The 25,588-nt window shown below is 35.0% G+C and overlaps 2 protein-coding genes across 2 annotated transcripts; one reads left to right on the top strand and one right to left on the bottom strand.

The window, feature by feature from the left end:
* On the top strand, positions 1-15,901 carry LOC147395732 (serine/threonine-protein kinase EDR1-like). Its single transcript, XM_086450517.1, has 13 exons — positions 1-509; positions 2,159-2,581; positions 4,096-4,199; positions 4,969-6,161; positions 7,579-7,619; positions 12,299-12,367; positions 12,510-12,610; positions 13,870-13,948; positions 14,074-14,172; positions 14,454-14,522; positions 14,634-14,683; positions 15,130-15,306; positions 15,421-15,901. The coding sequence occupies exons 1-13, from the start codon at positions 36-38 to the stop codon at positions 15,554-15,556; spliced, it is 3,015 nt and encodes a 1,004-aa protein (XP_086306643.1). The 5' UTR covers positions 1-35; the 3' UTR covers positions 15,557-15,901.
* LOC147395731 (uncharacterized) lies at positions 15,600-25,533 on the bottom strand. The gene is made up of 7 exons (XM_086450519.1): positions 25,375-25,533; positions 25,038-25,143; positions 24,223-24,267; positions 23,296-23,404; positions 19,839-20,070; positions 16,799-16,996; positions 15,600-16,671 (listed from the first exon to the last, which is right to left on the bottom strand). Exons 1-7 carry the CDS (start codon positions 25,420-25,422, stop codon positions 16,519-16,521), a joined length of 891 nt encoding a protein of 296 aa, XP_086306645.1. The 5' UTR covers positions 25,423-25,533; the 3' UTR covers positions 15,600-16,518.
* Positions 25,534-25,588: the final 55 nt, after the last annotated feature.

Below are 25,588 nucleotides of genomic sequence, written 5' to 3'. Positions count from 1 at the left end.
AGATTCTCTCTCTTTGAAGAAAAAAAAAAAAAAAAATGGAAAAAAAAGAAGAGAAAGTAAGAACGACGAGGAGCAAACGAGAGAGTATGAAACAGATGTTCAAGAAACTTCATTTCGGTAGCAGTCACGATCCCGATCGATCCAACGAGGTTCCTCCTCCTCTTTCTCTCTCTCCTTCTGGTGTGTCAGATCACCGTACAACTTCCGGTCACTCTCCGACTAGTCCGTCATCTTCTTCACCTAATCCGGTCACCTCGATCATCGATGCTTCAAGTGCCGTCACCACCACCACAGCTGTCTCTGGTGCTGATCGGTCTGACTACTACTCTTCTGAGGAGGAATTTCAAGTTCAATTAGCCCTAGCGATCAGTGCTTCGAATTCAGAGTTTAGAGAAGATCGAGATAAAGATCAGATCCGTGAAGCGACGTTGTTGAGCTTGGGAGGTCATCGTATCGATACAGGAAGAGAAGGTGATGGAGTTGCTGAATCGATGACGCGTCGGTATTGGGTGAGTTTGTTGAATTAGGTTTTAATTTTTTTGGTGTTTTCTCGTGTAATTTAGCGATTTTGAATCTTGCATGTCTTGAATTTTGCTGCTCCATTAGGAAGTCGAGACTTTTACTTGGTTTTAGGGGCAGATACGGAGTTATTTATTTAATTTGGTTTTGAATTGGGGAATTTATAGATATATGGTAGTGGAGATCAGGGAAAAAAGTTAGAAATGTTCATAATTTACTGTAGTGATGATGTTGTGGTAGACATAAATAGTTCAGATTGATTTTCAAATTGAAGACTGGAAAAAAGTTTGAAGTTGAAACTTATAGTCGAAATTGAAATTTGGGTGGTCAAATTGTGGCCCATTCTTCTTTCTTTAGTCCCAAAAAACTGAGAATTGAAGTGCAGGGACTAGTTTGTTTTATGCTTGGACCAACTATAATTTGCCCTCAAGTTTTGAAAATTTTGGTGTTTCTCATTGCTCTTATTTTATGTTCAAGGAGAAATTTTAGGCTTTTGGCCAACTAAAACACAGATAACCTACAAATCTGGGATTTTGCCTGTTGTTTTACCATCCCTGTAGAAAAAGAATTGTTCTTCTTTCTTTTATGTCTGCATAGAGTTCAGCATTTGTTGTAGTTCATTTCACGTTGGAGCTTCACTGGTACACTGTGGAAACCAATATCTTTTGTGGAAAAAGCTGAGGTGGGATGTTGGCCTGCCTTTTCCTATCTACCTAAGCCTTGAATGATAAGTGACGCTGAGTGTGGGAACCAATTTCTTCCTTGAACTTCCTCTCGCAGTTATCCATTATAACAGTAACAATTATGGAAAATTCATAATAACTATAATTAATTAGAAAAAAACACATATTTGTAAATGATGTTTATTTTACGTCCATTCTCTTGCATGCTTAATTTCCATCAGGGCATTGACTTCTCTATGATATTATTATATATTTATTTTTTGGTTTAGATGGTTTGGATTCCCTTAAATTTTGTGAGAGTAGTGATTTTATTTTTATGCCTCCTTGTTCAATGAATAGTGGATGCAACTGAATGGGTTGCGTAGGGTTTCTTAGCTTCTAACAAGTTTAGGTAGAGTTTCTTAGCTTTTAAGAAGTTCTATACTGATAATGTTCAACATTTGTTGTGTCATTCTCTTACCAAGTAACCAGTGTTTGCTTTTTTTGGTTTAATTATTATTATCTTTTTGTTCTTTTTTGATTTTGTTCCTTGATCTCCTCATGCTGCTAACTTCTCTTTATTGGCTTCACTTCCTTCAATAGGATAATTTACATTCTCTGGAGGTTTTGTCTTATTTTTAGGCTGTATTAAGTGATTAAGAATTCCCTTGGAAGATTTGGAAGGTGAAAGAAAAATCATATTTACTATTGAACCGCTGTATTTTTTGTTGTTGTTTCTCAAATGAGCTAAAGGTTGAGCATAAAAATGGGTCTAGTCTGAGCAGAAATGCAGTTGGCGCACTTTGAAACTAGTCCCTATTTCATTGTGGTTCTGTTAAAATGCCCCTTAAGTTATGAATTTATGCTAGTTTGTTAGCACTTGCATTTCCTTTCACTAATGGGAAAAATGTTATTATGCTTTGTGATTAGCTTTTTCATGAGTGATTTTGCTTATGGTTGGTTCATTGGTTTGCCAGGATTACAGTGTTCTTGATTACGAGGAAAAAGTGGCCGATGGTTTCTATGACATATATAAGCTCTCCATGGATTCTGCAAACCAAGGAAAAATGCCGTCACTTGCAGATCTCCAAAGAAACCTCGGGGACCTGGGCTTTGAAGTTGTTGTTGTCAATCGAGCCATTGACCATGCTCTTGAAGAGTTGGAGCAAATTGCACGTTGTCTCACATTTGACTGCCCTGCCACTGAGGTCGGTCTTTTGGTCCAAAGGCTTGCCGACCTTGTTACAGAGCATATGGGTGGGCCAGTTAGGGATGCTAATATCATGATGGCGAGGTGGATGGAAAGAACTGCCGAGTTACGGGCTTCTCTTCACACAAGTATATTGCCTATTGGGTCCTTAAATATAGGTCTATCACGTCACCGAGCTCTTCTATTCAAGGTGATTATTATTATTATTATTATTATTATTATTTTGAAACCGAGTTATCCGGGCCTCTAAAAGCACCCGACTAATCCTCAAGGTGCATGCAGTCTCATTTCAAGGTGATTATTTTACTTGAATTAGTGTCTAAACATAATTCGCTCAAACTTTTGCGGTTCAATTTGGTGGCATAGAAGTTACAATATAATATAGTTCTCAAGTTCGAAAACCGACAGCTATTTCCAATCCATGAGGCAAGTGTGTTGACATTTGGCAAATACTGAGGATTGTTGGATCCATTGTGTTGAATTATCCGTGGGCTATAATTCAATAGCAAATGCACTTAAATAAGGAAATTATGAGTAGCTCGACACAAGATTGCTTCTCAAGAAGATATGGTTCAAACATTCTCATTGCTCTGGAGAGTGTCCTTAACCTATATGGTATTTCTAGAGCAAGTTGGTTACTCTCCTTGAACTTTTGGGACTTTGCTCAAAACATAGAAAGTAATTGGGTACTGTCCTGTGAGGGACTAACAATCTGTCATTAACGAGAACATGGACATTATTGTCAATTTATCGAGAAAAAACAAAAAAAATTCATGCTGTTACTTCCAGCAGAAAAGCTTATTCTGTGGTGGTTTGAAATATGGCAGGCTTGAAAAGTTTCTTTGAAAGTTTTCTGATTAAGAAGCTAACATATTACTTTCAATAAGGATTGAAAGGTATGGATCAAGTGATCCAGTGTGAAGTTTTTTTTTCTTAATTAGAAAAAAGTGCATGAAAATTATAGATATAGAAAGGGCTTATAAAAAAAAACAGAAAATTATAAATATAGTACGGTAACAATCAATATGCTATATCATAAAGTTTGACATATATAAATATGTCTTTAGATACACACATGTAACCTTACACAGTAATTTTTTTTGGATAAGTAAAATAAATTCTATTACCCAAAAAAGGGAGGTCAAAGTGACCACCCCAAGGAAATACAAAGGAAGACAGACAACTGGCACCAACTATCCCGGCTCCAAATTACAAATTACATCCCTTCTAACAAGAAAATTCTCGAAGAACAGCCCCTTAAACTCACTAATGAGTTTTGCCAAAAAATAAAGAAGCCCCAACACAGAAAGGATGATGTCAAGAGAAGACTGCTCCCTATTCTCAAATACCCGGCTATTCCTCTCTTTCCACTAGCTCCAACAATGTTTAATCAAATCATATGGTTGATTAGTTGGTATTGTGTATTTGTATTCACCTGTTCTTGTAAAATAACATTGTGGGTGCGATGCCTTTGATACAGAAGGTATGTTTTGTATCAAATGACACTGAGGAAAGTAGTTAGTTGTTGGGTGCTAAATTGTTTTTGCACTTGACTAAATGTTTCCTCTGGTCATTATGATAAAGTTTTAAGTTTATCATTTCTTAATTGTATAGGGTTTCTTGGTCTTTTGACTGTAGCTGTATCCTTTCAAAATTTGGTTGCATAAAAATTACTATCTTTTATTCTTCTAATCTTGAGTGCAGGTATTAGCAGATAATGTCAGAATACCTTGTAGATTGGTTAAGGGAAGTTATTACACTGGCAATGATGATGATGCAATCAACATAATAAAGTTGGAGAATGAAAGGTTATGAGTTGTTGTTTGTGGTTCTCTCTCTCTCTCTCTGCTGTGAACGAGCATTTTGCTGGCTAGTAATCATTTTTATTCTTTATTTTGTGTCATCGTCAACGTCATCAAAGCCTTATCTTAAAAATCTTTGGTCCTTTTTGTCTAAAACCATGGAAGCTTATTTTGGGTGTAGGCTCATTAAATATATTTTGTTTTGTACAAACTCCATTTTTGAAGTCAAGTTGCATGGAGCTTGTCATTGACTGGCATTCAGATTTTTTTTTTTTTCCTTTCAAAAAAAAAAAATATTAAATAACTAAATGAAAAATCTTTTGGCTTTACTTTGTTCTCGTGGAGTAACATGCATGCTTGAGACCATGTAGCGAAACATAAACCTTGACTTCTCCAGATCCTTTTCAGTTCCTTGTTGGGTTATCTCAGTCCCTTTCTATTTTTTCAGAACTCCATTGTTTATTAGCTGATGAAAATAATCTACGCTAAGAGAAAGAGGTTATTAAATTTACATACAGCTAGAATATTGTTGCATACCCCAGTATTGTTTTCCATCGTTGCTTAGAAAAAATCCATTTTTAAAAAATGACACCAAGTCTTCATTTGAAGGTAATTCTAGTGCTTTCTCCCCCTTGTTTGGGGAAATAACCCCTATAATTATTTTTTCCATGCTTTACTGTAAATTTTATGTCCTTCAGCTCTTACTTTGTTATGTTTCTGGTGGTTATGCTTTTTTTATCTTTTGTGAAACTAAGCTTTTGCTTTCTGCCTTCAGGGAGTTTTTGGTTGATCTCATGGCAGCCCCTGGAACGCTTATACCAGCTGACATTCTGAGCATAAAGGATAATTCCTTCAACTCCTACGATTCAATATTAAGTAAAACCCCAAGTCTCGGGACAGCTAACAATTTGGGGGTTGGTATATCGATACCAGACTCGCCACACGATGAATATCAATCTGTTAATGGAATATCTATTGTTGAGAATAACATACCCTCAGATAGAAATTCAAGTAGTGCAGTGCTGCCTATTAGCATTGGAGATAGCTCTACTGGGAAGGCGAAGGGTGTGGTTCCTGCTAACAAATCACATTATATTTCATCTTCAGTAGTTGGAACCTCTTCCCAGTACAAAGGGAAACATGGGGTCCCTGTTGTTGGTGATGGTTTAAAGAAGAATGTTAATGTAGTGCCATACTTGCAAGAAACCAAGGAGGACTCTACTAACCTTTTTGGAGATCTTAATCCATTTCTGATGACAGGAACTGGAACGACTTCTATGCAAAAGAAACTCTCAGATAGCAAAATTAATGATGTTCAGAGGCGGAGAGAGAATCTTGCTTCGGGTCCAGGAAGACCCCCTTTACCGCTGATGTGGAAGAAACGTCCTTCATTCAATGAGGTCCCTAACACAAAGAAATATGAATTTGTGGAGGGACTGAACAACCAAGAATCTAAGCATTATAATGCATCATCTCTAGCATCATCAAGCTCAGTCACTTCGGAAAAGGTTTATCCTGTAGGCCCTAATGTCAATGTCTCAAGTAGTTCTTATCCTGCCAGCACAAGTAATGGTAATGGGGATTCCTCTGGTGGTGGTCTGTTGACAATGAGCATAAACCAATATAATAGACTGCCTTCTGAAGAAGATGCTGATCAAACAGTTAGACCACACATATCGGATCAATCTCCGGTTACAAATCATCAGGAAGAACATGATAATGTTGGGGAGATTTTGCAAAATGACAAAGTGGACAATACAGAGAATCATGGAAATAATGTTTTTGGTAAACATGACCGCAGAAGGTGCACTCATGACAGATTTATGGGCCCCAAGGCGATTTCAAAGCATCCGGAAACTTCAAACTCACCAGTTGATGCTGATTCAAGTAGGCTTGATCCAATGTTAGAAGATGTAGCCGAAGAGATCCCATGGGAAGACCTTGTTATTGGTGAAAGGATTGGACTAGGTAATGCTGTTCAGCTTGGCTAAAATTTAATATACTTAGTCTCTTCTGGGGTCTTTCTGTGACTAATTTTTATCGTGATCTGTTTACCCCCAACCACCCCCACACACCCAATTTCCATCTTTTTGTAAGTTTTATGTGATTCTTACAATGATTTTTTTTTTTTTAACAATTTGACTGCGAAAGAATGTTTAGTTGCTTTCAACTGGTTTACTATTGCTAGGGTGATCTGTTTTGGTCTTTATTGTCATTTTTAACTGAGAACTGTATGCTCCTTGAGTAGTGGTTTTAAAGGCAAAAATCTTATTTGGGGCGTTTTGGTCTGATGAGATGAGGTGGTAAGCCTCTAGATGGTAGAATGTATAATCTTTAAAATTTTAATTAAAATAATCATTAAATAAAATGAAAAAGCCTTGAAAGTTAAAAACGCTAGAATGATAATTGAGAAATAGGTAAAATTAAAGCATATAAATATAGAAATAGGATTTGAAATTGAATTGTGCATGGGAACTACTTGGAACATTTAAAGCGTATAAATGTAGCATGGTCCACTATCATCCAAAGTAATACTCACCAAATTAAGTGCCAAACAACTTAGTTTGACCCCAAAAGTGCCTATTTGATTCTTATGCTTTCCCAATTGACTTATCACGTTCTCCCATTCAAAGTTCAAAAGACGAAATATCTAGGAAACATATAAGTCCAAATGCTCAAAGTCAATTTCAAATTCTTAAGATCACAATATTTGATTGACTGCTTGCTTCTCATCACCTATAGCATTACCAGCCTAAACATTCCTGTACTCAATCCTTGCATCATTTTCAGCATCTGTTTCTCACATCATCCATCTTATGTTAATAAGCTTCTTTAAGTTGCAGAATTGAATTTGGTTACATGCCTATGCCTACGGAGAAATCTCAAACAACAAGGAGCAGGGTTTTTGTGCTAGAATTCGGAGATATCTTCAAACGAAGGAGGAGAGGCTTGTTCCCTCAATGGGGATTTTAAAGTTTTAAACTTTAAACAACCCAACGCAACCTAATGAAATATTTGCCTATGTTTAAGTCTTCTAAAGTTAGTAAGAACCGAAAAAAAGGTAGCTTAATATAAATATTGCGGAAATGGGGCTAAAGGTGCACACTTATCTGAATGAGGCATAAACCTCTAGAATATATGAGCCTTTTAGAAGTTTTTTCACTCATCTCTTGGCACAGGCTTTCAGAAACACTGGAATGTCAATTTCTCATTCCTTCTTTTGTGTTTCATAATAAGTATTTCTTAATACTAAGAAAATTTGGTGATTGTGGTTTTATTATCTTTTGGTAGGGGTAGCGTTGCGAGTTGTGTTTGTTTTCAGTCTTGTTTCAAAATTTGTCGTCCTTGGGTATCAATTTAACATTATTCTTGTTTCTATAAACAGGCTCATACGGAGAGGTGTACCATGCTGATTGGAATGGCACTGTAAGTTTTTTTTCTTCTTCCAATTATAATATGTGGTGTATTTCTTATTAAAAAGGTTTATTTTATATTGTCATGGGGGTAAAACCTAGATAATGGGGAGACAAAATGGCAAAACTGTGAACGTTATTTTTCTTAGGTACTTCTCTTGCTAATGTGTCTTCTTTACTTGTATGGTAGTGACTTCCAATATTTTTCTTTTTCCTATATTTTGGGGCTTATTTTGAAATGTTACATTTGATGAGGTAAATTTGGTTTTTTACTTGATTTGTATTGCTCTAGTCAAGCAAGATATCAAAAGAAAAATTAGGTTATTTTGATCAAGTGATTTTCATGATCTTTTCTTTTGGGGGGGGGGGGGGGGGTGTTCCAATGGTTTGTAATGGTGAACGATGATTAACATTCTTCTCATTTTTAAGTTTCAATTTATTGATTCATTTCCACAAAAATCTACATTATGAACTAGTTGAATTGTAGCCCAGCAATGATTTCGTTGCTTGGTAACCTCAAAGGGTGAATTCACTGTTTTTTTCTATTTTTATATTTTAAAGTTGTGAATTCAATGTTTTTTTTCCAGAGTTTTAGAAGTGGTAAGTTTGCCGCTGCTTAAAAGCAACAAGATATCCGTTTCTAAAGATGCCATAACTTTTAATCTTGGCATACATTTGACTATTATTATATATGTTTTTTGGGTAGCTTGAAATAATCTACCCAAAAAACATATATAATAATAGTTAAATAGATGATAAGATCAAAAGTTATGGCATTTTTAAAAGTGATGAGCTCGTTGTTGTTAAAGAAGCAACAAGCTTTTTGTTCTAAAAATGCTACAACTTTTATCTAGGCATGTGTTTGGTTATTGTTATGTATGTTTTTGGGGTAGATTATAGGAAGTTGCACAAAAACGTATATAATAATAGCAAACATTTGCCTGGATCAAAAGTTATGATATTTTTTAGCAATATGGTGATATCTTTTGATTTAGGCATCCATTTGACTATTATTGTAAATGCCTTGTGCGTAGCTCGCAAAGATTTACTCGATAAGCATATATAATAATAGCCAAATGAATGTCAGGATCAAAAGTTATCACTTTTTTAGAAATGTTACGTGCGTTGCTTCTAAAATTCAAAAACAAAAGAAAAAAAACAACGATTTAGCCAATTGAGATTAAGCAATGAATTGTTGCTTGATCATGGTTGAGCTGGTACACAATGTAGATTTTGTGGAAATGAGAATTTTTTTGAAAAAATGATAAATAACTCGAATCTTAAAAAATGATGTGTATGTTAATTGTCATTTGCCCTTCACCATTACAAATCGTTGGAATGTGATCGTAAAATCCATTGAAAATCTTAGGTAAGGTTAGAGAGACGGTTGTGAACAAGAATGTTTTATATGTACAAAGGGGTATTTAATATCTTTTCTTAAGGTGAGGGTGGTGAGATTCATTTAGAAAAAAAGCCCTATATAAGGGTGCATTAAGTAATCTTTCCCATTTTCTTTTGATGAATGATTAGTGTATTAATGAGAGAATGCTCAAACAACTAGGAAATAGAGTTTCAATGGTATAAAAGGTTCAATTTACACCATTCTTTGCTAAGAAACCTGCCATCACACTGCATGATACCATCCTTTTTCTTTGTTGCCTTCATAACGTTTCATTCTACAGATGTTCAGTTTTGCATTTGTATTGGTCATTTTAAATGCAACTTCTGTATACTTTTTCATTAGACAGAAGAATAAATCGCCAAATAATTCAAATGGCCTCTGATCCTCTGTAAATTTTGTTCAAAGATTTCTAATTTTTTATTGGAATGGATGCAATTTCTTGATGATTGAGCATCTATTCATCCCTTTAGCTATCATGGTAAAGATTTATAAATTTAGATTTGGGATGAATCCAACACATCAGCTTGCTGTAAGTCTTGATGGTTCAAGCATAACTGTACCCAATGTGTAACAGGTGTAGATACCTTATCAATACTTTTTGTAGGCTGTATCCTTGGCATATCTTAGTTATATAGAGCATAATGTTTCCTTGTTATTGTATTGGGTGCATGAGAGGTTGGGATAGTATTGAAGTTGATTCAATTCATATTGTCTGAGTTCAGACTTCATAAAACCATTTAATAACTCATGATCAGATCTTGGTAAAAAAATACTTGCTGAGTAGGGCTTAAAATGGGTTGGATATGGTCTGGATAAGAGTATGTCCATATCTGGATCGGACTCGGATCCTAATAGCTAAAACCATATCCGAACCATTTTACTTCCATCAAATCCATATCCGGATTGGATCCGTTCGAATTAATTGATTCGGGTTGGTTGGGTCGGATAATGTCAAACCATTCAAGCTTATTTCAAATAAAATTGCTAAAATGTGGTCCAATGGTGACTTGAACTCAAGACCTCTTCATTTTGAAGAGTGGTCTTTGACCATTACACCCAACTATTGTTGGTTGATGAAAGATAACTTAAAAAATATAAAAATACAACTTACAAAGTAATATATCATTTGGATCTTGGCGGATATAAGAATGGATCTGTATTTGACTCGGACCCGACTCGTATCAAGGGACATCAACCCATATTCGAGCCATATTTTAATTCGGATATACTTGATGAGACCAAACCCGCTAAGTTTGGATTTGGTGCACTTGGATTTCAGATAAAATCCATCCCATTTTAAGCCCTATACTTGACAATTGAAGACAAATGGACGAAAATGGGATAATTTATAACCCCGATTCATGCAGTAACATAATTCCGAATCCATTCAATTTGAATTGGTATTCCATCCATCACGATTATCGTGAAGAAGCACTGGGAAAACTTTTTTGGGGCATGAAACACAACAATGACATCATCATCATCAACAACAACAACATAAACATAACAGGCCCTACAAAAGGTCAGATGTCGGGAAGACCTTTTCTTATCAGGAGGTCTAGCTGGTGGTGTTCTATCCCAGGTCCTACAAAATTTCAAGGAAAGAGAGGCTTTCATTAGCAACTTCTAGTAAAGGGTTAGCAGTAGGTTAGCTAATGACTCAATTTTTTGTTGAGAGCTGGCTGATTGTGAAATAGAGGATGACCTTAACCTCTTCAGCAAGTTGGAACACACTTTTATCTTGACTTATCTCAACTAATGGGTAACTCCCCCATTTTGAACTTGTGGCCAAATTCAGTTATTGGTTCAATTTTTTTCTACGATGTCAACTAGATGCCCCTTTCTTCCCTATTTACAGTTTCCATGGATTTGGGTAATTAGATTCCTCCTAGAGTTGTGAAGCATTTATCTGGAAGGTTACTCACAGTTGAATGCCTCAACAATTGGAAGCTTTGCATCTCAGGTAGGTGTTTCATGGTTAGGGAGAATGAGAAAAGGATCACTTATCTTTATCTTCTTCATTGTTCAGCTAGGAGATGCCTTCATATTTCTCACTCCTCATGTTGTTGATTGTATGTTCTCTTAGAAAGCTGATTCCTTGTGAAGTGTGATAAAATGTATTGGGAAGTTTGAAAGGAGAAAAATACAAGAAGACAGCCCAAATGCATAAAAAGGGAGTACTTATTCCATGACTAGTGCAATTGTCATTTAGTTTCCTTTAGAGTTTTGCCATCTTAAGGTAGATGCTTTTAATAGATGTTGGGGTACCACATGAATAATGTGGAGCGAAAAGAGCCCTTCCAATAAAAATGGCTTTGACTTTCGTGTTTGGATTACTCATTTGAGGTTGATACTTTTTCCGGTCCAAGTCAGTATTGATCTTTTGACGTAGTTTTTTCTGACAAAGAAGAAATACCAAATGACTTTACTGTCAGCTTCATGTTCTTTACAAATGTAGAAGTGAATGTAGGTCAGGGTACAGACTCAAGTTACATGGTACGTTGACAATAAGAGTATTGGCTGCCTTAGTTGCGTGAAGTGAAGAATGTAGATTGTAGAGAGCTACACCTGTGTTTTTCAAAAAAGTCATTGTTTCTCTGAAAATCAGGAACTGGGAGTATTTAGTTCATGTTTGTTTGATATTTCTATGTGAAATTATAAAAATGGTTCTTCTTTTTGGTAGGGTCAAAAAAATATCATCATTTAGCAAAATAATGATACTTTACCCGCACTTATTAACTACATGAATATAAATTCTGAACTCCAACAATATCTGGTATCCTAAAGAAAATCAAAACCCCACCTTACCATCCAAAAAAAAAAAAAAAGAGGAAAAAAGAAAAGAAAAGAAAAGAAAAGAAAAGAAAAGAAAAGAAAGAGGGCTTTGAATTGTTTGATGTATTTGTGATGTGTTGTCAATGTCAGTGGTAGGAAAGAGTGGTTTTGATTAATGCAAGCACTTCCTGCAACAAATGTGCCCCTGTATGTGCTAAAGCATGCTATTAGCAAACTGCTTTTCAGTTACATTGTTAACATTTTGGCTTGGCATCCTACACAAGTGCACAACTTTTGCAAATTTATAACCCTCTTGACAGCATTTGTCATGCTCTTAATTGATACGTAGTTTAGGCTGTTCATTGAGCTGATATTTGTTTATTCAAAATATAATACCTTCTTTAGTCATCAAATAAAAACACTTTTGTTGGTAAATGTTTCCATAACTGACAGAAGTCCCACTGATGTTAAGAGACACTTCAACTCAGTTCATTCCTTATGTTGTTGAACCACAGGAGGTAGCTGTGAAGAAATTCTTAGACCAGGATTTCTCAGGGGATGCATTGGAGGAGTTCAGAAGTGAAGTAAGTGACAAATTATCCTTGGGCATTTATATATATTTTTGGATGGTATTTATTTATTTATTTTAATGGTAGATGCCTATAAATTTTTTTCCTGATCAACATTAATGACTAAGCATATCTGTGTTTCATTTCCAAATACCAGGTTCGAATAATGCGCAGGTTGCGGCATCCAAATGTTGTTCTTTTCATGGGTGCTGTAACTCGCCCACCTAACCTCTCTATCATCACCGAGATCCTTCCAAGGTATAATTAGGTGCTAAGTTTTATGTCAATGTGTCTACTATGAATAGTTGCATGTTCAGCTGAAACTTAGCAGTTTCCATATTAGATATACTCCTTTCATTTTCCATTTTAGATATACTCCTTTCATTTACAAGCTGAGGAGGTTCATGTTGAGAATAATTTCTGGATGTTTAGATGTCATTATGAATTTGTTATGGCTCTAAAATTCCTGCTTATGTTTGTGAAATTTCTTTATGTTATAAACACCATTGTAAACATTGCTCCCACACAGATCAACACATTTTGAATTTTATGGCTGAAATATAAGGGAATTATTGTATGTGGGTCGTTTTTTGGCTATAACATTGGAATAGATTTGAGCTTGCATGTGATATTTTTAGTCGATCTACTTCTCTGTTTGGATAGGGAAGGACAATGTAGTGAACTGCTTCAGAATTTGGAATGTAGAGGGAAAATTTCAATGGCAGGTGGCCTTGAATTCTTGAGCAGCATGATAATAGAATGAGTGGTATTACAAACTAAAACAATTATAAAAAAAAAATGCTTATTCTCTTTTGGTATGAAAACTGGGATTGAAACCAGAAGTTTATGGCTAGAACAAGAAGTAAATTTGAGTCGAACTACAGATTCAACCCTTGCACAAGTTTTCAATGTTGTGCATACATGAGAGAGCATGTTACACTAATCAGTTTCCTAATATTATTATATGAACACCATTCCATGTTTCCTTAATAAATTTCTAGGAGCTCCATTCTCTCTGATTAGCTCTCTGACATGCAAATATGATATGAGATGCTCTGAAGAAGATTGAGAACTTGGGAAACAAGAAGCCTTTCTAATATGTCTAGCCTATCTGAATCCATCCAATCAATATCAAAATATCTGAGATGCTCTGAAGAAGATTGAGAACTTGGGAAACAAGTGGCCTCATCCCAAAATATCTGGGGTCAGCTGACCAATCCAAGATCTTGGTATTTCGTTATTGTACATAACTGGCGCTTTTTTTGCTAACGAGATGTGTTAAAGAAATGTCCACCAGGGCAAAAATTAAACCTAGACCCTTTAAAGTAGGTTAAGAAACTAAATTTATTTCTTTTTGCTCTTTGTACAAACTAGTTATCACTATCTATGTACTTATTATTACACATGGGCAATAAAAATTTGCAACTGATAAGATTTAGCATGATAGTCTTTTGCCATTTCCATTTTCTAAATAGTTTCCTTAAATGCTTAATTTACATTCCATTATGGCTTTCCAGAGGGAGCTTATATCGAATTCTTCATCGCGCTAATTGTCAAATTGATGAAAAGCGTCGGATAAAAATGGCTCTTGATGTGGTATGGATCAGTCAACCATTTATATATCCTTTAATCAACGATTTACATTTATATCCATCTTTATTAGCCAATTTAAATCTCTCTCTCTCTTTTTTTTGTTTTTTTGTTTTTTTTCTCGTTTGCAGGCTAAAGGTATGAATTGCTTGCATACTAGCATACCGACAGTTGTTCACCGTGATCTGAAATCACCAAATCTGTTGGTTGATAATAATTGGAATGTCAAGGTGGGAAGTGTTAATAAATAATTATTGTTGAAGTCTTCAGTTATATGAATTACTTGTTGGGTCTTTTATTATTTAATGAGTTCTAGATGCTTTTCATATCACTGACCAGTTCAAGTTTTGTTTGGTCACATATTTATGTGATGATATTTTGGCTGCAAAAAGTAACTCAGTTTATAATACTGTTACTTTGGACTGTAAACAAAATAATGATTATTTTGCTGTCTGATCCTCTGCTGTACCTTGTATTTGCAACTTCTACTGACTCATTCTAAAATATCCAGGTCGGTGATTTTGGGCTGTCACGCTTGAAGCATAATACATTTTTGTCGTCCAAGTCCACTGCTGGAACGGTAAAAACTTCAAACTCACAAAGATCTCTTTTACTGTTTGCACATATGGATCTCTTTCAAGTTCTCAACTCTTGCTTTCCTTTTCTGATTAATTTTCTTTAAACGTGTCAGCCGGAGTGGATGGCACCAGAAGTTCTTCGGAATGAACCATCCAATGAGAAGTGAGTTAAATAATCTGAATCGATCAACTTTGCTCTGTTCTATGTTTTTGGCTGTCTATGTTGGTTGCTTGACTTTGCCAATGGTCTATCTGGTTTTTCTTCGGCATCCTTATCTCAGTATCATCTACCATTTATACCAAATAATGGGGTCTGCAGGCTTAAGCAACATTTTATGCTGCTATTATTTTTAGAGAGCTTCTATTGCCAGACACCAATTTTTGCTAATGCTACCCAAGATGTGTGCTAATTCTTTGGTGATTTACATATGAATTGGTGCGGCGTTAGCAAAAGTTGGTGTGGCAATAGAATCTCATTAATTTTAGACCTTCTTGATGCCTCTTTAATTTTGTAACCAGACTGTTACCCTTGAACTACTTAAATTAATTTCACAGAATCAAGGACTTAGAAATCATTGATTGAACTTTTTTATCTGGATTCATGCACAGGTGCGATGTTTATAGCTTTGGAGTAATTCTGTGGGAGCTTGCAACATTGAGAATGCCTTGGACTGGGATGAATCCAATGCAGGTAGTGGGTGCTGTGGGTTTCCAGAATCGCCGACTTGACATCCCAAAAGAAGTTGATCCCTTGGTAGCAAGGATAATTTGGGAATGTTGGCAGACGTAAGTTGAAAATCCGAAATGCACTTTACATGTTGCTTCTTTGATTGAATTGACCTTTTTAACTGTATATTTTCCTTTCCGTTTTAACACTCTTTGGTCATTATTCTTTTCCAGAGAGCCAAACTTGCGCCCGTCGTTTGCACAGCTCACGACAGCTCTCAAGCCCTTGCAGCGGCTTGGCATCCCTTCGCATGCAGAGCAGCAAAGCTCACATTTTCCCCAAGAGATTTCCGTGAGTTCTACACCTTAAAAGAGTTTCAGCTTTAAAACTGTGAATATAAAGAGAGATGCTGTTGCTTTTTTTTATTTATAATAGGGTGAGTGTTTATGGGGGTTTTTTTGTTGGGTAAATATATCATTATAGTGTTGCAGTAGAGTGTGCGAAATTGGCGATTTTGGTTTTGTACAGTGATGAATGTCTATGGTCCTATTATACAAAATAAAACTGTTGGTAGGGTTCTATGCTTTGTAAAGTGTGAGTGTTTTGCATACTTTTAATACAAATTCTGATTGTAAATTTGAAGAAAAGGATTGGGGTGTGTTACCATTGAAGATTTCCAAGAAATATGAACTCTTGTGGTACCATTTAGATGAACTTGTTTTATCCATAGTCACAAAATTCTCTGAATTAAAGGGTAAGCCGATTAATTTGGCGAATTGAATAATGGGGCTTAACAAAAACAGGTTAAATGAGTGAAAGTTATATGAAGGCTAAAGCTCGCTATACTGGAGAAATGGAACGATGAGTGAAAAATGCAGGAATAATTCAAATAAGCAATAAAATAAGTGAAAAATATAGGAATAAAATAGGGGAAATCAGCAGAGATCAAACAGTTTTCCATGAGTCAGCCGATCCCAACCCACAAGAGTATCTTGACAAAAGAGATGACTTACCATAATGTGGCATGGTGACTCCAAAAAAGTTTTTAAAACCGGCAATGGTGAGTTCTGCTAAGTACAGCTATGAAACTTGTTTTTGGTTTAAATGTATTTTTGTGAAACATTTTCTTTAGTAGTCTATCCCCTCACCAATAAAGTCGGCCTTCCATTTAATAAATGGCTGAGATTTGGAAAAATGCTATGGTCACCTTGACGGAAACCAACTTGGATCCAATTCAAATCATTTCTTTGCAATCCCTTCTCTCAATGCCTCATTTAGAGCCAGAGTGCCTTGGTTGAAACCAATTGTTCATACTTCACTGCCTAACTCCATTAGTTAATTGAGGGTTGGCACGTATCTTTTGAACTGAAACCAGAAATCTGCTGTAGAAACATTTGAAAACTGACTATAATGGAAAAAGGTTTGATGTGTCCTCCAGCACGAAAACCTGCTACATTGGGGTTCATTATTTTATTTCCACATACCTGCATCTAAAAAACATGTCCACAAGGGCAATTAGATGCTACTAAACTTCTGAGAGACATACAACCCAAATAAATATCTGAAGAAAAATTCATTAATTCTTTTCATTTCTAGTCATTCAACTTGTACTTTTGATTGTTGAAAGCTTTTATCACTTGAAGAAGCTTCGGCATGGTGGGTCCGATGCCGCCGATGAGTTCTTTTGTGGCTCCGAATATGTCTTTTAGGCGAAACACCAGTGGTATCAAGGTGATGGATCTCCTCTTGTGTTCCTGAATATCCAAAAACACATTCAAGAGGGTCTGCAATCACTTCAACATGGCCCATCTGTAATAACAAAAAAAAGTTCAGAATCAGATAAGTAAACAAATACATTGTTGTTGGAATTCTATTATGTTGAAGGCTCACACTAAGTTTACGTGAAACTCCTCCAACTGATTCACTCCAATTTTTATTTATTTTTTTCTTTTCCTTCAAGATGGTGTATTCTTCGTAGCTTCCTTCCTTTCTCAATTATTTGGAGCATTTGGAAGGAAAAATCACGAGGGCTTTTTAAGCGAGGAAGAAATATTGGGTTATAGTCTTTTGTCTCGGTTTACTTCGATATTCAGATAATTTCGAGAGATGATTTCAGAGAATTTTGTTTTTGGATCATACTGCCAGATGAAGATGATGTATCATTGCAGTTTCGATGGTTTGTTTGTTTTTTTGGTTCTGGCATACTAGGGTTGCAACTTGGGCAGGCTGGCACAGCTCAACCTGATTGATGAGTGAGCCTGGGCCAAGTTATGTAGAACATGAGTTGAGCTTGGGTTAGAATAACTCAACCCAACCTTAATTCAGGTTGAGGGTCCGGGCAACCCAACCCAACCAGAATCCTAGGTTATATAATAATATATAAATATTTTATATTAATTATATATTTTTGAAGTATTTTTTAATTATTTCTTGCTTACAATATAAATTTCTATTTCTATTAATTGTATTTTCTTGCTTTAAGATATAAAATTTCTTTGCTAATGAAAACAAAATTAGGCTTGTTCAACGGCAGAACCTGTTTAACCCACCCAAAACTACCTAAACTCAGACTAACCAAGTTTAGAAGCTCAAGCTCAACGCTCGGGTTGAGGGATCTGCCATATGAGCTGAGCCTGGATTTACCCTCTAACCTGCCCGGGTTGCATCCCTATGGCATGCTACCTGGGGCTTCAAAAGGTAAAGAAAAAAAAGGAAATAGACTTAAGAGGGTCAAAGGATGGAGATTAGATGGACCTAGTTCTTTTAAACTAACGGGGTTTGATTCCTCGTTCTTCTTAGAAGCTATCTCCATTGGTCATCTCAACCTATAGGGCGATACTTAACGTTTTTTGTTTCAATAGCACTTACATTACCAAAAAGAACTAACGAGGCAAGTACAAATTTGAAAGGATCCTTTGGAATCCAAGGGTTTTAAGACAAGTTAAACCAAGATAGATTTGGGAAACCTACATTGTAAGGAGAAATGGAGAGATGAGGTGCTAGTTAAAGTTAATGGCAGGAAATACCTTGAAGTGATCATGACTGTTAACTCATTTCTACTAACTATAAGGACGATGTTGCAATTAGAAATGTCGTTGTATAGCTAAAGTGTATATATATATATATATATATATATATATATATATATATATATGGGTTGGGATCCGTTGACTCCTAAGAATGACTCACGAAAATTACACATGATCCCAACCCTTTAAACACAAAATCCAATGGTTGAGATTTATGAGTATCTTGATAACACAAATCTCGGAGATACTTATCCCAAGGATAAATTCAACCATTGGATTTTGTGTTTAAAGGGTTGGGATCATGTGTTATTTTCATGAGTCATTCTTAGGAGTCAAGGGATCCTGACCCTATATATATGGGGCGGTTCATAGGACATAGGTAAAAACAATGGTTTTTCAAAATATGGGTTAGAGATTTTGGATTGAGCTGATTTTTTGCGAGGATGGTCATTATAATGAGAAGATCATCCTCACAAAAAATCAGCTCAATCTGAAACTTCTAAATCCATCAAAAGTGATTTACAAATTATTGGCAAAAAATCGACGGTCCACATTCTAAATCACTTTTAATGGGGTTAGAAGTTTCAGATTGGACTGATTTTTTTCCCGATGATCTTCCCATCATAGAGATCATCCTCACAAAAAATCAGCTCAATCCGAAACTTCTAACCCATATTTTGAAAATTTATTAATGTTACATTGTTTTTACATATGTCCCTTGATCCGTTCCCATATATATATATATATATGGGAAATGTTCAGCAACAAACATTTTGGCAAAACATTTTTCAAAACATGGGTTAGAGGTTTTGGAATGAGCTGATTTTTTGTGAGGATGATCTCTACAGTGAGGAGATCATCATCACCAAAAATCAGCCCATTCCAAAACTTCTAACCCCATCAAAAATGGTTTACAAAAAATGGACGGTCCACAATTTTTCAACTTGTAAACTGGGGCAAGAAGTTTTGGAATGGGCTGATTTTTGGTGAGGATGATCTCCTCATCGTAGAGATCATCCTCACCAAAAATCAGCCCATTCCAAAACCTCTAACCCATGTTTTGAAAAATGTTTTGCCAAAATGTTTGTTGCTGAACGGGACCCATATATATATATATATATATGTAGGGAAATGCTAACCTCCAATGAAAAACTGGTTGTTAGTAACCTCCATCACCGTGTTTTTCCCATAAGATTCCCTAAAAGCAATCCTTTTTTGTCTTATGAGAGTAAAAAAGGCAAGGACTTTATTATCATTGTATGATGGCATTTTCGTAAATACCTTTTTCAGACTGTAATATTTACAGAAATGCTATCACACAATGACAATAAATCCCATATTTTTTGGCCATTATAAAAAAAAAAAAAAAAAAGAAAAAGGATTACCTATTTAGGGGCTTTTACAGGAAAAAAAAAAATTAGTTATTGGAGGTGGCTAACATCCAAATGCTTGAGGTATAGAAAACAAATTCAACGATACTTTTTTTTTTTTTTTGACCATAAGATGTACGCCTAACTAGACTTATGGTAAGATGAATAATTGTGAGAAATCGCAACAAGATAAATGGGTTAATTTAGCTAATTTTCCAAACTTTTATAAGTTTGAAACCTTAATATACTTACCGGAAATTGCCTGGGCTCTGTAATTTGTGTGGGTTCCAAATCAGTATTGTCATTGTAGGAATCACCGTAATGTATTCTCTGACTCTCGGCAGCATTCTCAACAAAGATATTCCGATGACGCCACCTTGATATCGGCCGATCCAAAGTTGAATCATTTAAAACATTTTCCGAGTAAAAGTGCTTGTTGATAAGTTGCATTCTCCAAGGATCATCTCGATACCTTGTCAATATTCTGTCATATGAATTGAACTTGTAAAAAAAATGTACTGTCATGAGTTCAAAACTTTAAACAAAACACGTGCATTAACTGTTAGATACACACACGAACATAAGAGTGAGGTGGCTATTTTACAATAAAAGAAGAAAATTGAGTTGTTTGGTCACTAATACAAGTGTTTTATCTTACTGTATTTGTACCCAACACTAGTAATGAAGATTTTGTATTGCTTAATTTCAAGACCAGCTATAAAATAAGGTGACAGGGTATCTTCATTAACAAATGGTGATAATAGGCATATGCATTTTTCAATGAACTATAACTTATGAACTAAATTCAGTGCCACTCAACCAACAAGAACAAAGACTAAGAAATGAAGAGAAAAATCAAGACAAAGGCAATCTTTCCAACTCACCAATATATTGTGGGATTCTATGCAATGTTTCCCTTTTTTTTTTAAAAAAAAAAAAAAAGGAAAGAAAAGAAAAGAGGTACAAATGATTCAACCAGGTAGAGGTGACCAACAAGATTATAGAAAGAAAAACGAAACCAAAACCCCAATTGCAAACAACATACATCATTACAATGCCACATACCTGCTACCAATGAATTAGAAAATTCTCAAAGAAGAAAACCCTGAATTCCTTGAAAGTGTTATACCAAAAAACCAGAAAACTTATAATTTAAAGAACCATTTCTTTGATAGGGAACTCCTTTCCTTTGAACACCCGCCCATTGCATCTTCCCAAATAGCCCAACATAAGGTGAAGGGAAGAAGAATACATATCATCTTTTTAGCATTAAGCACATGCAATGTTTCCTAGATTACAAACGGCAAGGACATGGGGACAACACAGTGTTTTACACATTGAATTGAGGTCAGTGTTGTCAAATGTGATCGCATATGCTATTATCTATGAGTGAATCGCATATGCGATTTAGGGTTTCTGGTTCATTATACCATGGCATACAAAAGTAGGTGATGACAAATTACTCCAATGGGCAATGATTTGATTATTGGAGTATTAAATTCAAGTTTTTTTAATCTATCTTCTCCAACAACTACCCTATTTCCACCCCCTATTCATGCATTATTCTAAGCTATTCCTTTTATTCTTTCAATCGCACATATTCTCTTTAAATCTTATTTTTTTTACTTTATTTTTCAAAATATTGAGTTTATGCATTCTAACATAAGATCATAGTATCCAATGATTAAACTATTAAAGTAGAATCCACTTTAATTATCTAGAACTAGAACTAGAACTTGATAATTAAAGTTGGCCACCATCGTATCATGTATAGTTTATATATTATTGACTATTTAACTTCTTGAGTTCTTTTATTCATTTTACTAAATGACTAAATGTAATCAATTTTATTCAATTTAAAAAATGAGTGCTATCCAAAATCCACAAAATATTGTTATAGGTTTGTTTTTATTTTCTTATATTTTTCTAGTTTTTTAAACATTCCCCCCCCCCCCCCCTTTTCTTATTTTTTACTGTTTTTTATTTTTGAAATAAAAAAATATTTTGTGCAATATGCGACGGCATATGCGATATGCGATTTCACTTATGTGCACAGCATATGCTGGTCGCATATGCTATTTGATAACATTGATTGAGGTATCTAATACCAGATACAACACTCATTTTGAAGTAGCCGAATAACATAAATCCTAGGTAGATCAACTATTGAGGCCATCTTTCTACTTAACAATATATAGAAAAAAGAGTTAAATCTCCATACAATTTTTATTGACTTGGAAAAAATATATGACAAATACCTAAAAAGATAATTTGATGGGTATTGGGAAAGAAATGAGTCCCTAAAAATACATATGACATAATTAAGGATATATACAAGAGAACTATGACTAGTGCAAGAGCAAATGGAGAAGAAATGAATGAGTTCCTGGTTACAATAGGTTTATAACAGGCATCAACTTTGAGACTGTATTTGTTTACCCTAATTATAGATTAAGTAATTGCTCATATCAAGAACATGTACTTTGGTATATGTTATTTGCATATGATGTAATATTAGTTGATGAGATTAGAGAAAGAGTTAACACAAAACTAGAATGATGGAGAGAGGTGTTGGAGTTCAAGGACTTTAAAAAAAGGACAACAAGAAGAAGTATCAGAGTGTAAATGTAAATTGACACCCAAGAGGAGGAATGTCCAGTAAAAATGGATGATCTAGAAATATCTCGAAGTGACCACACTCATTATCTTGGGTCTATTATATGTAAGGATGTAGAGATTGAGGAAGATGTTGCCCATAGAATCACAGCTGGCTGTTTAAAGCAGAGGTTCTCTTTTGGAGTGCTATGTGACTGATGCATACCAATCAAATTAAAAGGAAAATTATGTAAACCGGCAATAGGATCAGCTATATTTTTATGAAGCTAAATGTTGAGGGTGTTGAGATGGATAAATACAAAGGCTAGGAAAGATAAAATTAGAAATGAAAACATTCGAGAAAATGTAGGAGTAGATCCAATAGGTGATAAACTAAGAGAAAATTGATTGAGTTGGTTTAAGCATGTTCAACGAAGGCCACTTACAACCTTAGAAGAAATAATGAAGTTGAAGGTCCTAAAAGAGTGAGAGGAATACCCAAGCAAATGTTAATGGTGAACACATATGAATTCACTTCTAATAACAGAAGAAGTGGCTCTGGACAGAGTGGAGTGGCCACCCCCAAATCTTTGGGATAAGGCTTAAATAGACATTGTTGTCTAGTGTAAATGGTGATTGATCGATACTATCAAATGATGTACCATAGTCAAATATAGAACTTATGAGGCTGGTGTCGGGTTCCGAACGAATGTAGTATGCCATTAATCGTAGATCAATGACCTTTCTTACCTTCAGAATTCAGATGCAGACTCTTAATTACGTTATGACCCTTTCTATGAGATATCTAGTTACTTGGGATAGGTTACAAGGTGTCGCTATGGATTCAGTACCTATACCCACGTGTTTGTTACCTGGGTTAGGTTCCAAGGAGTTTTAAGGGTAAGTTTAATATAGTGGCCCATCGATTTAAAGATCCAAAACGCCACTTGTATGGTAGAGATTTATAAATAGGAAGATCCTCTTCTCATACAAATGGAGGAAAATATTCCTAGTATGTGAAACCTAGAACTAACTCAGGACAACATTCACTTCAACCATACAAACAAAACAAAATACGTTCACAATAAATCAGTAGAAAAGGTCAAAAACCCACAAGTTTGCCAACTCATTCTGCATCCGACTTCCCTCCATAGCAAGGATACGATCTTGACATGACTTTAGAGACCTATCAAATCCCCATATCCCAGAAAAAAACCCAGCTCCTGAAAACAGATTGAATTATTCATTAATTCAAATTCAAAATCTACATATCAACAGAACAAGTAATAAACTTTCCAGAAACAAATGTGATGAACAAAATTCTTCCTTCTTTCTTTCATTCCTTTTTTTTTTTTTAAAAGATAAGTATGAAGCATAAAATTCTTGAGAGAGAGAGGTTTTCGTGTCAACAGGATAGAATGAATGGACGCTTTCTGCAGTGACGCATTTTTAAACTTATTAAAGATAAAGAATATTAATATGACAAAAAGCCAACCACCAAGTTCTTCAAAGTGCTTAAGAAAATAAGTTCTTCTAAAACGGCAGCAGAACTAGATTTCTTCTGAAAAGATATTTGTGTTTTCAACTGAAAAGGGATGATCCTTTTAATTAAATAATGATTAATTATATCAACATGTCATTTCCTACCACAAGATCCCTCATCTTGTCATGACATTCTGAGGTGGAAATAAAATTGGAACCATGAAATCAATATATTAAATAAAGATCTCTTCCAAGATAATTCCAATACAGCATATTATAATGGAAACTCCACTTTCTCATATAAGTTTTACGTTTGGGTTGGGTTTCCCACCGAACTAAACCTAAATTCTGTCACGTCGCCATATCAGTAAGCTCTATTATTCCTTCCCCTTTAAACAAGAAATGTTTCTGAAAGAAATATTTAATTAGAGCTAGTTAGAACTTGACACCCAGTCAAAAACTCGAGAGAAAAGAAATGTGCTCAAAATCAATAAGTGCACCACTTAACACTAGTTAAAAAGTTCATAAAATTATAAGAGAAACAATTCTTGCTACATACCTCCAGAAAGACTGATTCTATAACCATAACCAAGCATCCTTGAAGCTGCCAAAAGGGAAATGGAGTTTATTAGATAATAATACAAAATATATATATTAAAGAAGAGCCCAAAAATATACATTAAAATAACTACTAAAATAGAACATTGCTCAAGTGTTTGCCCACACAACTACAAAGGTGAAAGGGTTCAAACTTGATGGAAAATCCACCTCTGGAGTCTTATAGTATCTAGGTGTTTCTAACCGTAAAATATTTCTGTTTTTGTTCTTTGTAACCAATTACTTCTAACATGGCAAAACCTTTACAATTTTCAAATACTAGCTAAATTCACGCCAATGCATAAGGTATCTCACAGTAAAATTTACCAGACCATGATTCACTCTTCATTTGCAGAATTAGAATAATTTTACTATACAGCTATGTAGCATGGATATGATGGCAAAATTCTAATAATAAAAAATATTTTTATAGAATGTTTAATACATATTCATTATATAAAATTTTGTAATTCCTTTAACATTATGTTTAATATATAAAATAAAAATTTCTATATCACCCATAGGTAATAATATATTATGTTATGTTTTTAATTTTCGATATTTTTCTCCTGACTTTTGCCCATTTTTTTCCAAATTTGTTGTTGTCCAATTATTCTCGAACCCCGAATTTGCCACCATGGATACGAGTACCAACATCAGAATACGACATCTAATGTCTCAATGTATGTATTTATGTGTGTGAGTATGTATGTATGTATTATACACGTATTTGTGTGATAGATTCGCAATGTGAGAAAAAAAAAAAAAGAAATTTACCAGTCCAAACAACACCGGACGCAACAAGAGCGGCAATACTAAAATCCCTTAGGGCATTATCCTTGTAAGTTCGAAGAACATTCTCTTCCTCACGAGTCAATTTATACTGCAAATATACACAATTTACACATTTTCATTAATAAAGTGAGCATTTGATGGCGTTTTAGCAGGAAAAACACAAACAAAATTAGGTTTTGTGGTTGTTTTAGCTGAAAATCTGAACAGACAAATAGCAAAATCTAGGGTTTGTTGGTGAATATTGCATCAATGGCGGACGTTGTGTGAGATATCTATTAAGAATTTGAAACTAGGTTGAGAGAGAGAGAGAGAGAGAAACCTTGCTGGATCTGAGAATTTGTTCTAGTTCGTATACCGATTTTCCCATTTCGTTCTTGCTGGAAGATAGCAGTGACAGCGTTTCATAGAGAAGGGGAAGCCCAAGGTGACTTATTAGAGTGGACTCACTGGGAGAGAGTGGGAGCCGAAATCTGAGAGATCCGAAAGTCGAATTTGACGGGTTTGGATCCTTTGAGTATATGGATTCGAATAAA

The sequence above is a fragment of the Akebia trifoliata genome, chromosome 8 (assembly GCF_017979445.1).
Source record: "Akebia trifoliata isolate Shusen 1 chromosome 8, ASM1797944v1, whole genome shotgun sequence".
NCBI lineage: Eukaryota > Viridiplantae > Streptophyta > Magnoliopsida > Ranunculales > Lardizabalaceae > Akebia > Akebia trifoliata.
The sequence above is the reverse complement of the archived record's forward strand: the minus strand, read 5'-3'. Positions and strand labels throughout refer to the sequence as shown.